This window comes from Myxocyprinus asiaticus, chromosome 11 (assembly GCF_019703515.2).
Source record: "Myxocyprinus asiaticus isolate MX2 ecotype Aquarium Trade chromosome 11, UBuf_Myxa_2, whole genome shotgun sequence".
Lineage (NCBI taxonomy): Eukaryota > Metazoa > Chordata > Actinopteri > Cypriniformes > Catostomidae > Myxocyprinus > Myxocyprinus asiaticus.
Window position 1 is genome coordinate 30,280,451 of NC_059354.1, and position 18,046 is coordinate 30,298,496.

The 18,046-nt window shown below is 37.6% G+C and overlaps 1 protein-coding gene across 2 annotated transcripts in view; it reads right to left on the reverse strand.

The window, feature by feature from the left end:
• The window catches only part of epb41l5 (erythrocyte membrane protein band 4.1 like 5), a 66,260-nt gene extending 49,042 nt beyond the window's left edge, over nucleotides 1-17,218 (reverse strand). For both annotated transcript variants that reach the window (XM_051709863.1, XM_051709862.1), the window contains exons 1-2: nucleotides 17,052-17,218; nucleotides 11,328-11,532 (exon numbers count right to left, since the gene is read on the reverse strand). In XM_051709863.1, the coding sequence (XP_051565823.1) occupies nucleotides 11,328-11,507 (180 nt within the window). In that variant the 5' untranslated portion in view covers nucleotides 11,508-11,532; nucleotides 17,052-17,218. The remainder of the gene's footprint in view (nucleotides 1-11,327; nucleotides 11,533-17,051) is intronic.
• Between the last annotated feature and the right edge of the window lie 828 nt (nucleotides 17,219-18,046).

Consider the following 18,046-nt stretch of genomic DNA (forward strand, 5'->3'; position numbering starts at 1 on the left):
ATTCTGTATCACTCTTAAAAGAACAACAACAAAAAAAAAATTTAAAAAAAAAAAGAAAAGAAAAAGAACACCAGGAGCATTTCACCTGATGAGATGCATATTAAAACTGTGAACTAGCCTAAAGACTAACACCCTGTCTACACCAGATGCGAGCGACATCCGTGGCATCACGCCTTGTCATGCCGACAGTAAACGGATGCCCTGTTCTATTTTGCAATGCACGAGCTGGCATTACTCCTGCCATCAAGACAAATAAACTGTTTAGAATGTTCGCTTCGACGCGTCAAGGAGCCAGCTGGTACTGATAGTTGTGCAGTATGTTTAAACCTTACTCCACTAGAGACTGACACTAGAGGCTGTAGTCTTGTTACAGTGCTTATCTTTAACAGTTCCACTGTATAACTTATTAAATGTAATCACAATAATCATCCTGGGAATAGTTTACATCATTGTGATGAGGAGGAGGGTGGGGCCGGGCTGGACCCCAATCGGGCAAATCAGGCGAGGAAAGGGATAAAGACGAGCCGGATGTGGCAGTTCGAGAGAGAGAGAACCACGTGCAGCTGCCGTGTGAGTGTTTATGTTTGTGTCTTTTGTTTAAGTTTTTATTAAAATATTACTTTGATGGTTCGTCTGGTTACTGCCTCCTCCTTTCCCATTTTAACCCCCCCGTTACAATCATACAGATCGAACAGCCATGAGTCATAATGTTAGAAAAGTCTCAAGTCGTAAAATACAACAAGCACATTTGTTTCACTAACAAACTAGTGTTTTTAGCCATCAAGTCACACTGTGTGAATTATTTTAAGATCTGTGAACTGTTTCAGGTTGTGTTAGGGGTTTTAATCGCAATGGAGTCCTGTAAGAAACGATGTGCTATTTCTCACATTCTGTTTATGTTTCATAAGGTAATAATAAGCGAAAATTATTGCCGCCAAGTAACATACATGTTTTTGTCACGTTTTCATTTACTCTGGGAAATGGCATGTTGTTACTTTCAGCAGATGATCCCGAATTAAAACCAGACCCAAAACAACGTAGCAGAGATGTTAAAATAATCCTCACTGTTTGACACGGGTTTGGCTCTCACTCACACAGACACGTTGTATATGTGTTTGCGTACGCTCGCTTGAGGCTTCCCGAGTCTATGCCTGAAGAGTGCACTTCCCCTTGGGGGAATCCCCGCCACCATTTTGGAAGTCCGTTCCACTTCGTTAAGTGAGCAAGAGATGTTTCTGTTGACAGACCCTGAACCCCTGTATTTTGACAGCTTTTTGGCAGCTCCATATCCCACAAGGCAACTCAATTGTGACAGCAGATTGCACTTCATTAACCCCACCCCCACACAACTCTAATGTATGATGGAAGTGAAGTTAGGTCAATTAGAAAAGTTATATTGAGATTTAACAGCATAATACTTGTAGCTACCATAAACTGTTTATCACAGTTATAGCCTGTGTTCATTGTTATGTTAACATTTTCATTTGTGTAAATCTTGATTAATCCTAACAATTCATTCTAACAAAAAAAAAAAAAAAAAAAAACATTTACATATGAGATTTATACATAAGCCTCTGAAATCAATCTCTGAAAACATTGTTTTCTCAGGTGCAAAAATCACTAAATATTTCCACAAATTGACATCAGCCTTCAACATTCTCCAAGTGATCAAGGGTTTAGGGTGTTCCAGTTAAACCCATTGCACGTCTTCCACCAGTAGTAGACACTCTTGCAACGTAAGCAGTGACGTACATCGAGTCCATGAGACGGAGTGAAGTTTGCGAGGGAAGGGGATACAAATTTGAAATGGAACGCAGCCAGAGATTCTGAGCCACAAGCAAATAAACCAAAACAAAAATGATCTGCGAAAATATCAGTGGTAATTCAATTATATAATAATATTTTGATTTCCCAGGTTATGGGCCAATAATATATTGGCCGTTGATATCCCATGCATCCCTATAAAAAATCTATTTCAAATTCCAGGTCCACATACAATGTGGAAAAAAATAAGATAAAAAAAAAAAAATTGCCAATAGAACTGGTTTCATGTTCACTTAAGATTTTCAATGAATTACTGTTAATTTTGCTGCTGCATTATGCAGTAGAGCAGTTAACAATAAAAGTTCTTAATAGGCTACACATTTTTATGTATTTTTTTCTGTCTACTCTATTTTAAATTAAATGTGTAGTTATAGTAAGTGTTTTTGGTGCAGCCCTAATAATAACATTTAGATTTTAATTAATCCAAACAAAGTCTTATTTTAAATAATAATTTTCGTTTTTTTGCCCAGTGCGTCCAAAATTATCTGTTTTGGTTTCAGCCAAGAATTTTCATTTCATTGCATTACGAATACATCATATGTCCACCTCCATCACTTGTGTTCCGCAGAAGAAAAAGTCATACGAGTTTGAGATGACGACCGCCACTATAAATTCTTTAAAAAAAAAAAAATCTAGATAAACTAAACTACTCATTATTCGACAAGTTGGTTGTTAGATTAATAGTTCACCATACTGACCCACCCCTAGTGTGTGCTTCACGATGATTTGTGACATTGGGCTTCACTGCTCAAGAGTAAGGGGACATACAGGTGCATCTCAATAAATTTGAATGTCGTGGAAAAGTTCATTTCAGTAATTCAACTCAAATTGTGAAACTCGTGTATTAAATAAATTCAGTGCACACAGACTGAAGTAGTTTAAGTCTTTGGTTCTTTTAATTGTGATGATTTTGGCTCACATTTAACAAAAACCCACCAATTCACTATCTCAAAAAATTTGAATACATCATAAGACCAATAAAAAAAAACATTTTTAGTGAATTGTTGGCCTTCTGGAAAGTATGTTCATTTACTGTATATGTACTCAATACTTGGTAGGGGCTCCTTTTGCTTTAATTACTGCCTCAATTCGGCGTGGCATGGAGGTGATCAGTTTGTGGCACTGCTGAGGTGGTATGGAAGCCCAGGTTTCTTTGACAGTGGCCTTCAGCTCATCTGCATTTTTTGGTCTCTTGTTTCTTTTTCCTCTTGACAATACCCCATAGATTCTCTGTGGGGTTCAGGTCTGGTGAGTTTGCTGGCCAGTCAAGCACACCAACACCATGGTCATTTAACCAACTTTTGGTGCTTTTGGCAGTGTGGGCAGGTGCCAAATCCTGCTGGAAAATGAAATCAGCATCTTTAAAAAGCTGGTCAGCAGAAGGAAGCATGAAGTGCTCCAAAATTTCTTGGTAAACGGGCGCAGTGACTTTGGTTTTCAAAAAAACACAATGGACCAACACCAGCAGATGACATTGCACCCCAAATCATCACAGACTGTGGAAACGTAACACTGGACTTCAAGCAACTTGGGCTATGAGCTTCTCCACCCTTCCTCCAGACTCTAGGACCTTGGTTTCCAAATGAAATACAAAACTTGCTCTCATCTGAAAAGAGGACTTTGGACCACTGGGCAACAGTCCAGTTCTTCTTCTCCTTAGCCCAGGTAAGATGCCTCTGACGTTGTCTGTGGTTCAGGAGTGGCTTAACAAGAGGAATACGACAACTGTAGCCAAATTCCTTGACATGTCTGTGTGTGGTGGCTCTTGATGCCTTGACCCCAGCCTCAGTCCATTCCTTGTGAAGTTCACCCAAATTCTTGAATCGATTTTGCTTGACAATCCTCATAAGGCTGCGGTTCTCTCGGCTGGTTGTGCATCTTTTTCTTCCACACTTTTTCCTTCCACTCAACTTTCTGTTAACATGCTTGGATACAGCACTCTGTGAACAGCCAGTTTCTTTGGCAATGAATGTTTGTGGCTTACCCTCCTTGTGAAGGGTGTCAATGATTGTCTTCTGGACAACTGTCAGATCAGCAGTCTTCCCCATGATTGTGTAGCCTAATGAACCAAACTGAGAGACCATTTTGAAGGCTCAGGAAACCTTTGCAGGTGTTTTGAGTTGATTAGCTGATTGGCATGTCACCATATTCAAATTTTTTGAGATAGTGAATTGGTGGGTTTTTGTTAAATGTGAGCCAAAATCATCACAATTAAAAGAACCAAAGACTTAAACTACTTCAGTCTGCGTGCACTGAATTTATTTAATACACGAGTTTCACGATTTGAGTTGAATTACTGAAATAAATGAACTTTTCCACGACATTCTAATTTATTGAGATGCACCTGTACAGTGCATGTCAAGCCAGGAAATAGTGAACTTGGAGCCTCCACATTCATACTGGGCAGAGAAACAGCGATTCAGCATTTGTGGGTATCCACGGGTGACCACTTGAAAGGCTTTTCCTTGGAGATGCAACAAATGGTCGATACATGTTTGTGTAGCAGCCGACTGTAAAGGTATTTTATGACTTTTCTTTCACTGCAGCATAAAACTGTTCAAGGGGTTTGTTGTCTCTCTCAGGTGAGATGAACCATGTTTGAAATCAGGGAGATGAGCATGGAGGAGAGCAGAAAGAAAAACAGTATGTCCTTAAGTACAAGATGTGAAAAACAAACAGATCATTATAAAGTTAGTTGAAAGTTAGTTGTGACATCATTTTCTCACCTTCACGTTGTTCCAAACCTGTATCACTTTCCAACGTGGAACACAAAGGATATTTAAGAACTTTTTTAGATGAATGCCCCCCTACTTCATTCCTTGACCCCAGGGAATCCCAAGAATCTTAAAATCCCAAGGTCGCTCTTTTATTCTATACACAACATCTGCAATGCATGTATGCGGTTAAAATGTCAGTGACGATAAGCCACTTGCTGGTAAATTTTCAGATTTCAGAGGCACATATCTTTGTAAATACTTTTTAAAAGTATAGGCATATAATCAACAAACATTTAACAAAAAATATATAGCGCATTCAGAAAGTATTCAGACCCCTTCATTTTTTTCATATTTTGTTATGTTGCAGCCTTATGCTAAAATGATTTAAATGATTATTTTCAATTCATCAATCTACACTTCATACCCAATAATGACAAAGCAAAAACCAGATTTTTGATTAAAAAAACAATTTGTTAACAAAAAAAATTACAATTGTTAATTTTTTAACAAGAAAAAACTGAAATATCACATTGACATAAGTATTCAGACCCTTTGCTATGACACTTGAAATTTAGCTCAGGTGCATCCCATTTCTCTGGATCATCTTTGAGATGGTTCTACACTTTGATTGGAGTCCACCTGTGGCAAATTCAATTGATTGGACATGATTTGGAAAGGCATTTCCCCCCCACTGCAAGGAGCTGAATTCTGTAGGAAATATTGGCAGAAGTACAGCAAAGCAAATAACATCTTAACTTTTGCTCTGGCACTTTAAGGCACTTATGATGTTTTTTTTGTCCTTTTTTTTTTTAAGTTTGACAGCTCCCAAACACATACACATTCGTTGTTTGGAAAAGGGCATCATAAACATTCTGCCAAAAATTTTCTTTTGTGTTACACGGAACCAAGAAAAGTCATATTGGTTTGGAACGTATCCAATTGGGAAAATTACAACTTTCATTTTTGTGTGAACTATTCAAGTTGGTTAAAAGACAACACAGACACATTATGCGCTCATTTGATGTCTTTGGAGAAACTGCTTACCTCTTGTTTACACTGAAAATGGAAGGTCAAGTCGACTACATTGCATTATAGGATACCCAGTGCCCAGACAGTGTACTCTGTACATTTTGTGTAGATAGTAGGTAGAAGCCTATGTCATTCAAGTTAGGTATCCTATACAGAAAATCTACAAACTCTGTACATTCATATGGTGGGGACAAATTCACTTTAGGAGAAGTAGGCTTAGCACTTGTTACACCTTGATATCCAAAATTGCAATTAGCTCACTTTAATTTAACCTCTAATGTAATTCAGATCCCGGTTGTACAAAGCACAGACTCAATTTGGTACCCGTGTGCTGTTTGACTGACAGCAGTTGCTTCTGAACTCTTGTACTAGTAGAACTGTAGTATGCTATTCCAAACATAACTAACACCTCTTCACTATCACAAGTAGAGGTCGAACGACATATCGGTTTTGCTGATTAATCGGCACAATAACAGATTTCTGGAACTATCGGTTACTTATTTTGTATTTTTGCATTATAATTCCATCATACTTTGTGATCTACATCACCTGAAGCTGTTTGGAAAGTTTAGAGTGCATCTGGACAGTGAGCTGTGCAATTCTTCCTCTCCTTGGTCAGGTGCGAACTGCAGTGCTCCTCTCACGCGTCATCATTAGAGTTTCATATGATCTTCTCATGTTACGTTAAATGACATCAAACGACTATTCGACAACGGAAATTTTGTTGACAATTTTGTATAATGTCGACTAATCATTTCAGCCCTAGTCTGTAGTAGAAATCAGTGCAAGTGTAACACCATGTGAACTGTCTATTGAAGCCCACCCCCATTTTATTTCTGACTTAACATTTGAGGATATGAACCAACTAACACTTTGTTTATGGTTTATGTATTTATTGTGACCTCTTGTGAACTAAGGAAACATCATCAATTTAAAAATCAGCTGACTTTAAACTTTTAATATTAGTTCATAATATTTATATATTTCATTTAATAAAATACAGTATATTTTCTTGGTTCAGTCAGTACTGATTATTTTTGTAATAAAGTTTAGCATTATTTTACTTTAAGTGTTATTTTTTCATTCAGTATCAATTTTTAAAACTATCAGTTGATTAATCGGTTATCGGCAGGTACTGCCCAACTTAGTTATCGTATCGGTAAAATCCACTATCGGTCGACCTCTAATCACAAGCATTACCATACCTAACACCAAAGCTTAAACTGTATATGCACACACAGTCTTCTTGTCTAGGAAATGCAAAGCACTCACCAGTTAGACTACTCACTGAAGCCCACAGACATGGTTGGGAGGGTTACTTTTGAAATGTATTCCACTACAGATTACAGAATACATGCTGTAAAATGTCATTTGTAACGTATTCCGTTAGATTACTCAAGGTCAGTAACGTATTCTAAATACTTTGGATTACTTCTTCAGCACTGGTAGATTTTTTCACTTGTTTTGACTATAAAAACTCTGCCAGTGCAGTAAGACAAAATACACATGTTAAAAATACATTCTCTGAAAAACCTAAATATCTTATGCAATGTTGTTTCTAAAACAAGATAAATCAAATTGATCTTGTTTTAAGGATTTTTAGATATTTTTACAGGAAAACATTACAAAAATTATTATCAAGAATACGATTTTTGCCCTAATATCAAAGGTCTTTCTAGAAAAATATTATGATCCAATGTGAATTTTCTTGATAAAAAAAATCTGATCGTGCCTGGTAACATGTGCATGTAAAATAACTACAATTAGCATTTTAGCTTAGCATAAAGCTGACAATTTACACAAGGTTTATTTCTATTTCTTCTGCTCCAAACTTCAAACTTACTTCTCTGTCTGCTCGTATGAATATAACACATCATAAGAAAGTGTTTCACCGCTGTTCAAATGCACTTTGGATCGCATCATTTATATGTATAAATGTTTTCCATCTGAAAGGACTAAATATTAAATTAAACAAATGACAAAATCTCTTCAGTAATCAAAATACTTTTTGAATGTAACTGTATTTTAATTACCAATTATTTAAAATACAGTTACTTATATTTTGTATTTTAAATACGTATTCCCATTACATGTATTCCGTTACTCCCCAACCCTGCCCACAGATATGTCAAACCTAACATGCCCACATTCAGGTGGAGGTCATGGAAATTCCTGCTAGAGGCTCACCCTCAGTGTAAACAGGCATTAAGAAGCTGAGGGATCAAGTCATTCACAGTCAAACGACCACATGCTAAAAGAGGGATGATGGAATTACAGCTAATCAGTAAACAGTATGACATGCATCTGTGTCAGAGCTTGAAGCCTGCACTGTAAAAAAATCCCATTGTTTTTACAAAAAAAAATTAAAAAAAAAAAGGACCTGGCAGCTGTGGTTGCCAGAATAATTATGTAAAAAAAAAAACAGTAAAAATGAACAACCTGTACATTTTACAGTATAAAACTGTTGCTTTTATGGTGTATTTTACGGTGCAGTACTGTCGTTTATATTATTAAATGATAAACTTAATATATTAACCTTCTGAAACTGTAAAAATCTGCTTTTCACTTTATAATGTATTGTTAATCACCGTAGTAATTACAGAAGGGCACATGATGACAAAGTTCATCAATAGTGGCCTTTCCAGGAGCAACGACCAATAAACATGTAGAGACAGTTCTCAGTATCACTCACACAAACACCATCAGGGTAACATGAGAAATTATGCAATAAACATTAACTAAACTACATCAAATATAACACAGAACACCCCAATGTACATAATTGATATTAAAAATAAGAAGAAACTAAAGAATCTATTCCTATAAAATATATTGGAAATGTAATGGGTCACGCAGGGAAATCTGGAAACGCTATACTGTTTTTACCATAATTCTAACAAAAATTTACCGTAAAAAGTATATGTACTCTTTGTTAAACATAATATAAATTCCTACCATTAATTATATGGGAAAAATCATACTTTTTACATCTAAAAAATGTTTTACAACATTTTACCGTAAAACTACAGTATTGTCTTTTTAAATACAGTTTAAGTCAGAAGTTTACATACACCTTAGCCAAATACATTTAAACTCTGTTTTTCACAATTACTGACATTTATTTGTAGAAACAATTCCCTGTCTTAGGTCAGTTAGGATCACTACTTTATTTTAAGAATATGAAATGTCAGAATAAATAGTAGAGAGAATTATTTATTTCAACTTTTATTTCTTTTATCACATTCCCAGTGGGTCAGAAGTTTACATACACTTTGTTAGTATTTGGTAGCATTGACTTGAAAATGTTTAACTTGGGTCAAATGTTTTGGGGAGCCTTCCACAAGCATCTCACAATAAGTTGCTGGAATTTTGGCACATTCCTCCAGACAGAACTGGTGCAACTGAGTCAGGTTTGTAGGCCTCCTTGCTCGCACAAGCTTTTTCAGTTCTGCCCACAAACTTTCTATCAGATTGAGGTCAGGGCTTTGTGATGGCCACTCAAATACCTTGAATTTGTTGTTCTTGAGCCATTTTGTCACAACTTTGGAGGTATGCTTGGGGTCATTTTCCATATGGAAAACTCATTTGCGACTGAACTTTAACTTCCTGGCTGATGTCTTGAGATTTTTCTTCAATATATCCACATAATTTTCCTTCCTCATGATGCCATCTATTTTGTGAAGTGCACCAGTCCCTCCTGCAGCAAAGCACCCCCACAACATGATGCTGCCACCACCATGCTTCACGGTTGGGACGGTGTTCTTCAACTTGCAAGCCTCACCCTTTTTCTAACGATGGTCATTATGGCCAAACAGTTCAATATTTGTTTCTTTAGACCAGAGGACATTTCTCCAAAAGTAAGTCTCCATGTGCACTTGCAAACTGTAGTCTGGCTTTTTTTATGGCGGTTTTGGAGCAGTGGCTTCTTCCTTGCTGTGCAGCCTTTCAGGTTATGTCAATATAGGACTTGTTTTACTGTGGATATAGATACTTGTCTACCTGTTTCCTCCAGCATCTTCACAAGGTCCTTTGCTGTTGTTCTGGGATTGATTTGCACTTTTCGTACCAAAATACGTTCATCTCTAGGAGACAGAATGCGTCTCCTTCCTGAGCAGTATGATGGCTGGATTGTCCCATGGTGTTTATACTTGCGTACTATTGTTTGTACAGATGAACGTGGCACCTTCAGGCGTTTGGAAGTTGCTCCCAAGGATGAACCAGACTTGTGGAGGTCAACAATTTTACTTTCTGAGTTCTTGGCTGATTTCTTTTGATTTTCCCATGATGTCAAGCAAAGAGGCACTGAGTTGAAGGTAGGCCTTAAAATACATCCACAGGTTCACCTCCAATTCAGTACACCTCCTATCAGAAGCTAATTGGCTAATTGTCTAAAGGCTTGACGTCATTTTCTGGAATTTTACAAGCTGCTTAAAGGCACAGTTAACTTAGTGTATGCAACATCTCTTTGGCAACGAACCAATTTCATCTGTGCATTCTCTCCATCATGGGGTACCGGTCAGGTATTTCATTGTCCGGGCAAATACATCACTTATTGTGGGTTTCGATATGTCAACTGCGGCGCCATCTTGGAACGGTCAACAAGTAGAGCTGCTTGAATGAAAGTGAATGGAGAAGATGCCTCAGACTGTGAGCTCCTTGCTCAGACCACTGCATAAACTGCTTTTGAATGGAAACAGTATCGCAGTCCATAGAAACAGCTGCTAATAAGGGATCTACATATGAATATCTATGCAGATGAGGCTTACGCACTTACGTCACGCGAGAGGCAGTTTGTACTCCACCCTAGTCAACGTACAAACCTCAAAATGTTGTGAATTTTTTTTAACTTTTTTTATATCGATCTATTTCTTACACCTAGCATTTCGCTTCAGAAGACAATAATTAATCCACTGGAGTCATATGGATTACTTTTATGATGGCTACATGTGCTTTTTGGAGCTTCAAAAAGTTGGCACCCATTCACCTGCATTTTTTGGACCTACAGAACAGAGATATTCTTCTAAAAATCTTAATTTGTGTTCTGCTGAAGAAAGACAGTCATACACATCTGGGATGGCATGAGGGTGAGTAAATGATGAGAATTTTCATTTTTGGTGAACTATTCCTTTAACTCTTTTCAACTCGATTCCAGCACCAATGAAGATTTTAGCCCACTCACATTTGATGCTCAATTTATGCAGCGTTTTGAGCAGAAGAGCTTTGCAGGAATGCCTGGTAATCTCATTATCAACTGAAGTCAAGTCAATAGCATCCAAGTTGAGTCTCAAGTGTTGTCATATTTGCCAAGTGAAAGGTCCTCCAAATTGACTTGCATTGTCACCAACAGAGAGACCATCTCTGGTCTCACTTTACTACTCTTCCTCCAGACTCTCTTCCAGGATTGTGTAATAAGACAACAGCCTCAAACAACAATGAACAATAGGCTGCATTCTTCCTGGCATATCAGAGAATCAGTGTGACTCAGTGATAAAGTTTCTGTCAGACCACAGGCTGAAAACTGATGTCTTGGATTCAGCCATGAACTTAAATCAATGTCAACTTTTAACTTGACCTTGTGCAACTCTATGAATAACACTTTTCACAGCCAAACTAGAGTGTGTCAATTCACCACAAGTACAATCAAACAAACAACATGAGTGACAACAAGCATCTGACACAGAGAAAATGTATTCAACTGCAAAAAGTCAATGTGTGCATTTTCCAAAACTAATGCATTAGTGTTTAAGAGTGACTCACCGGCAAGTCTACACTGACATCTGTGCCGTCTAACAAAGACACTCGGCAGGTGATGATGGACTTGGCATCTCCAGCAGCAGGGATGTGTGTCGTGGCTCGTTGGGCTTCCCGGAGACGCGCTTTCTCAGCATGTTTGCGGATGGACCGCCTGCCCAGAGTCCGGCGCAGGAAGCGGAGCATGTTCAGGAAGATTTGTTATTCCAGCCTGGAAGAAACAGTCATAAGAACTAGAGTTGAGGTACTTGAGTTTGGACTCGGACTCGAGTCTGTGTCACAAGTCCAATTTTAATGCATTTTTACTCGGACTTGACTCTGACTCGAGCCTTTGGGACTCTGGATTTTTTTCAGAGTCCAGCCGAGTCCATGACATTTGTGATGCAATGAAATAAATAACAAAACAGAAATTAATGAACACATCTCTATCTGAAGCCGTATTAGCCCCTTAAGTCGTAGGCATAGCCAGAGTTGTTTCACTGCATTTAAGCAAACACACGCACACACACATACGCGCACAGGCACACCCGCCAGTCAACCAATACGCTTGAATGTTACTACAGAGACTACTGTATAACATCGACTACCGTGGTGGCTGGCACGACAAAAACATAAAGATGGGTGTGTATCCAATGTAATAGAAACTAAACAAGGCAGTTTCACATGACACAGGACCTGACAACTGGTAAAATTGTGAGCCGTTTGTGCAGCCAAGACGGTACTCGCATTGTGGTTTCATCGTGGTTAAAAACTTAAAATCAAGAACTTCAGAGTCAAGCCACCCACATTATGTCTCTCACAGTTTACTAAAAACAACATATCGAAATAAAAATACATACAAATAGTATTAATATTGGATATTAAGTCTTTTTAAGCGTAATGTATCTACACCTGTAGGCTTCTGTAGTCTCTTGTGGTCCACGAAGTGTTGTCAGCTTGAACTGGCCCATAATAGCTTGATGAATTAACTGTGTATCTTTTTGAATAGTCGAGGTAAAAAGCATTATTGCTAAAGCAGACAGCAACTCCTAACAGATAAATAGCACCTACTTATTATTTACTATTTTCAAAGCATTGACGAGCTGCTTAAAATACATTCTTTTACAGCATTTGTCCACCATTCATAACATTTAACCATGCACAATGAAATATTAGGATATTTTGGGCAGTGAAATGTTTTGTTTATAATTTAATTATAAATTATAAAATAAATGTATTATTTGATGGCAGAGTTTGTGTATGAAGCTAAACTTCATGTTACAAGATGAATTTAGTTGGTTATGACATTTTTTAAATGTTTATTTAATTTTTATTGTAAACCACCGGGTAACATATGCATGTATTTTTTTTTAGCCTATATCTCTGATGCTTTTGATGGACAATTCTGTTAAATTTATGACTCACAATTATTATTCTCCATGTTTTTGTGGTTAAAGAAGAGCTCAGTGAAATTTTCTTTGGTTGGTATTTAAAGATTTCAGACTAATTGCAGACAAATGCGGCTGCCGCTCAAGCAAATATCAATTATTATATATTTTTTTTATCTTCTGCGGCAGCTGCTGCGAGACGCACACGGACACATCAGAGATTTAGGTACACGAGCAGCACACAGAACTGCACTGCATTGTGTGGTTTCCCGCAAATTAACTAGAAAATCATGTCCATGAGGATATGGCCCTAATATTATCAATGGGCTTTTCCAGTGCTTTTGGATGTAGCATTTGCAGTCAAATCGTGAGACATAACTTCTCAGCGAGTGCTAATTACTAGTGCTGACTGCATTTTCCCAAATCAGTTGGCAGATAGAGAAAAAAAAAGATTCAGAAAGAAATCTCAGTATTAGGGCTGCCCACGACCAAAGCCATTAGTCAACAAGTTGTCGCACGTTTATGATATCAATTTAATTACTTAAATATATATTTTCTGGGGTGCATCAGAAAATGGTTTGAGTTCCAGGGCTGAGAAAGAGTGTTATAAATAACATTGCTAACACTGTTCTACATTAGAGGGAAATACTAAACCACAATAATGTGCCTTTAAAATATAAATTTTACAAGCGCACGCATGAAGCGAGCCGCAGCGACACCGGCAAAAGCGGGAATGATTCTGAATGTATCGGAAAAATCAGCAAGGAGACTGTCTGAACATTTTGTTAATTTATAAAGAGAAATGCACATTAGGGTTGTGCCAACAGATGATGATCTCGGGGATCGACGATGGTCAGAGTGATCGCCAATAGCTGATGCGTTTGACTATGTCAAGATGATATTTGGCTTGTTTTCCCATTAATGTATTAAATTATTATTATTATTAGGCTATTATTATTATCAAATTAATATTACAAATAATTTGTCCCGTGGCACACAGACACGCGCTTGAAGAAACACACTTTATTATATTTTTAAGAACAGATGACAGAAAAGCCGTCATTGTGCATGTATGACACGCTGTTTGTACGGAGGCGTGCAGTCTCATGGAACACGCGCATGTAAAAGGTTCTCACTCTTTCTTTGTTTCTGTCTTCTGAATTTTTCTTTTTTTTTTGCAAGAACAGTATCGAATATGATTGCTGCAAATGACCTCAGACATCTCAGCTCAGGAGGTGCTTTGAGTTCAGTTTGCTTTGTTTCCACAGAGCAGTTCATTCTTAATGCAACTCTGCACCCTATGCATCTGTGATTAAAAGATAAAATAATACAAAAACACGTTCACCTCAAACCATGATTTATATTTCAGTGATTATTATCATCATCATTATAATTATTATTTTTACATTTATAATTGTTTTTATGTGTTCATTTGTGTAGGCAATTTTCCACCTGCATGTTTAGATGGATTTATACTTATATATATATTATTTTTTTTGATCACTTTGTTCTTTTAATTTTTTCGTTTGGAGTGCAATTTGAATTTAGAAATGTATTTGATTTAAGTTTTTAGTTTTTTTAATAGATTAATTTAATTTTCAATGCAAAATCACTAAAGCAAGAATATGCTGCCGATGTAATTGGATATTGTGATAAATATATATATATATATATATATATATACACACACACACACACACACACACATATATATATACACACACAGTATATACAGTTGTGCTCAAAAGTTTGCATACCCTGGCAGAAATTGTGAAATTTTGGCATTGATTTTGAAAATATGTCTGATCATGCAAAAAATTTTAAGGATAGTGATCATATAAAGCCATTTATCATCACATAGTTGTTTGGCTCCTTTTTAAATCATAATGATAACAGAAATCACCCAAATGGCCCTGACCAAAAGTTTACATACCCTTGAATGTTTGGCCTTGTTACAGACACACAAGGTGACACACACAGGTTTAAATGGAAATTAAAGATTAATTTCCCACACCTGGGGCTTTTTAAATTGCAATTAGTGTCTGTGTATAAATAGTCAGTGAGTTTGTTAGCTCTCACGTCGATGCACCGAGCAGGCTAGATATTGAGCCATGGGGAGCAGAAAAGAACTGTCAAAAGACCTGCGTAACAAGGTAATGGAACTTTATAAAGATGGAAAAGGATATAAAAAGATATCCAAAGCCTTGAAAATGCCAGTCAGTACTGTTCAGTCACTTATTAAGAAGTGGAAAATCAGCGATCTCTTGATACCAAATCAATGTCAGGTAGACCAAGAAAGATTTCAGCCACAACTGCCAGAAGAATTGTTCGGGATACAAAGAAAAACCCACAGGTAACCTCAGGAGAAATACAGGCTGCTCTGAAAAAAGACGGTGTGGTTGTTTCAAGGAGCACAATACGACGATACTTGAACAAAAATGAGCTGCATGGTCGAGCTGCCAGAAAGAAGCCTTTACTGCGCCAATGCCACAAAAAAACCCGGTTACAATATGCCTGACAACACCTTGACACGCCTCACAGCTTCTGTCACACTGTAATTTGGAGTGACGAGACCAAAATAGAGCTTTATGGTCACAACCATAAGCGCTATGTTTGGAGAGAGGTCAACAAGGCCTATAGTGAAAAGAATACCATCCCCAGTGTGAAGCATGGTGGTGGCTCACTGATGTTTTGGGGGTGTGTTGAATTTTTCAGAATTGATGGCAAGATGAATGCAGCATGTTATCTGAAAATACTGGCAGACAATTTGCATTCTTCTGCACGAAAGCTGCGCATGGGACGCTCTTGGACTTTCCAGCATGACAATGACCCTAAGCACAAGGCCAAGTTGACCCTCCAGTGGTTACAGCAGAAAAAGGTGAAGGTTCTGGAGTGGCCATCACAGTCTCCTGACCTTAATATCATCGAGCCACTCTGGGGAGATCTCAAACGTGCGGTTCATGCGAGACGACCAAAGACTCTGCATGACCTGGAGGCATTTTGCCAAGACGAATGGGCAGCTATACCACCTGCAAGAATTTGGGGCCTCATAGACAACTATTACTAAAGACTGCACGCTGTCATTGATGCTAAAGGGGGCAATACACAGTATTAAGAACTAAGGGTATGCAGACTTTTGAACAGGGGTCATTTAATTTTTTTCTTTGTTGCCATGTTTTGTTTCATGATTGTGCCATTCTGTTATAACCTACAGTTGAATATGAATCCCATTAGAAATAAAAGAAATGAGTTTTGCCTGCTCACTCATGTTTTCTTGAAAAATGGTACATATATTACCAATTCTCCAAGGGTATGCAAACTTTTGAGCACAACTGTATATACACTATATGGACAAAAGTATTGGGACACCTACAGGAGCTTTAATGATATCCCATTCTAAATCCATAGGCATTAATATCGAGTTGGTCCTGGCTCGCAATCTCTGTTCTAGTTCATCCCAAAGGTGTTCGATAGGGTTGAGGTCAGGGCTCTGTGTGGGCCAGTCAAGTTCTTCCACACCAAACTCATCCAACCATGCCTTTATGGACCTTGTTTTGTGCACTAGGGCACAGTCATGCTGGAACAGAAAAGGGCTTCCCCAAACTGTTTCCACAATGTTGGAAGCATAGAATTTTCCAAAATGTTAATGCCTCAGCTTACCAAGACATTTTGGAAAATTCTATGCTTCCAACATTGTGGAAACAGTTTGGGGAAACCAATTTGAAGTTTGTTCAGCAGGATACTTAATCTATAGTAAAACAATGTAACGAGTAAAACCATGAATGGCTTCTTATTGCCTTATGAAAATTTACCACAGCTCATGCATAGTAACCACAGTTTAACTGTGGCATCTGTAGCAAGCCCATAGAAACCACAAGTAATCCATTACCATGGTTATGTCAATGTAACTATAGTTTTCATTACACAAACTATACGGTTTTATTATGAAAATAGTATACACACATTTTGAAACTATAACTGTCAAAGTTGTATTAAAAATTAAGTCGTTTCCTTTATTTTATTTTTTTCCCTTCAAAATATTATAGACAATGTTACTTTAGCGCGGACAAAACCTCGAAAGCTCGTTCTTGTCAGATGTGCACGCGCGATATCTAATCTGTTACATTTTTTTTTTTTTTCTTTATTTTTTTCATCAAAAACTGTTGCGAGCACCGCACGATCACGCGCTGGCTGAACTCCAATGGCACCTGTTTGCGTAAGAGAATAAACTCCGCTCAATTCACCTCCAATGGCGGCACAACTGAGAAATACGGTATTTATTATGACTATAGACGCTCGCGCGCTAGCATCGCGTATCCACTTGTTGTTCCTCCGTCAGTCCAGTGACAAAAGCGATACTTACTGCAGATGTATCAATATTCCGCTGATGAAACAATCCTCTCGCATCGGTTTATATCAGTAAATAACTTTGTGCTTTGAATTGTCCATCTTCCGAGCCGCAGGCTGGCTTAAACTCCTTATTGATTTCTGGAGATGAGCGTTGCTGATATTCTCCCTAGTCCGAAAGATTGCGGGGTGGCTGTTTTCCCTCAGGAAATGACGTCATGCAAATCCCTAAAAGTGGATTTAAATTTAAAGGGCCGGTGTGGGGCAAATAGATTGTTAGAATATAATTTACCTTTATCTTTCAGTAAATTATAATCAACCATTGAGTTAAGTTAAACATGTCAGAAAAGTGCACTTAAGTAAAGGGATAGTTCACCCAAAAATGAAAATTCCTTCATCATCTACTCACCCTCTAGCCATCCCAGACGTGTATAACTTTCTTTTTTGTGTTCAACACAAATATTTTTAGAGAAATGTCTCAGCTCTGTTGGTCCATTCAGTGCAAGTGAATGTTGGGCAGAACTTTGAAGCTCTCAAAAGGACATAAAGGCAACATAAAAGTAACCCATATGACTACAGTTGTTAAATCCACGTCTTTTGAAGCTATACAGTAGGTGTGGGTGAGAAACAGATCAATATTTAAGTTTTTTTTTTTGTTTTTTGTTTTTACTATAAATTCTCCTCCCTGCCCAGTAGGTGGCAATATGCACAAAGAATGTGAATGCCCAAAAACAAAAGAAGAATGTCAAAGTGAAAGTAAAAGTTGAGTTTGATATGTTAATTATCATCAGACTTAATTACTGATCTTTTTTTCACCCACACCCATCATGTCACTTCTGAACAGGGACTAAAAACAAAATATTTTTCATTTTGGTTCATTCTGAGCAAAAACTGTATTTTTTCATTCCAGTTCAAATGTTCCACAGCCTCCTTTCCAAATGGTAACCAGTTAGAACAAAATAGAAGAACAGTTAATAACGTTCTTTTTAAAATGACAGTACCAAGCTAAGA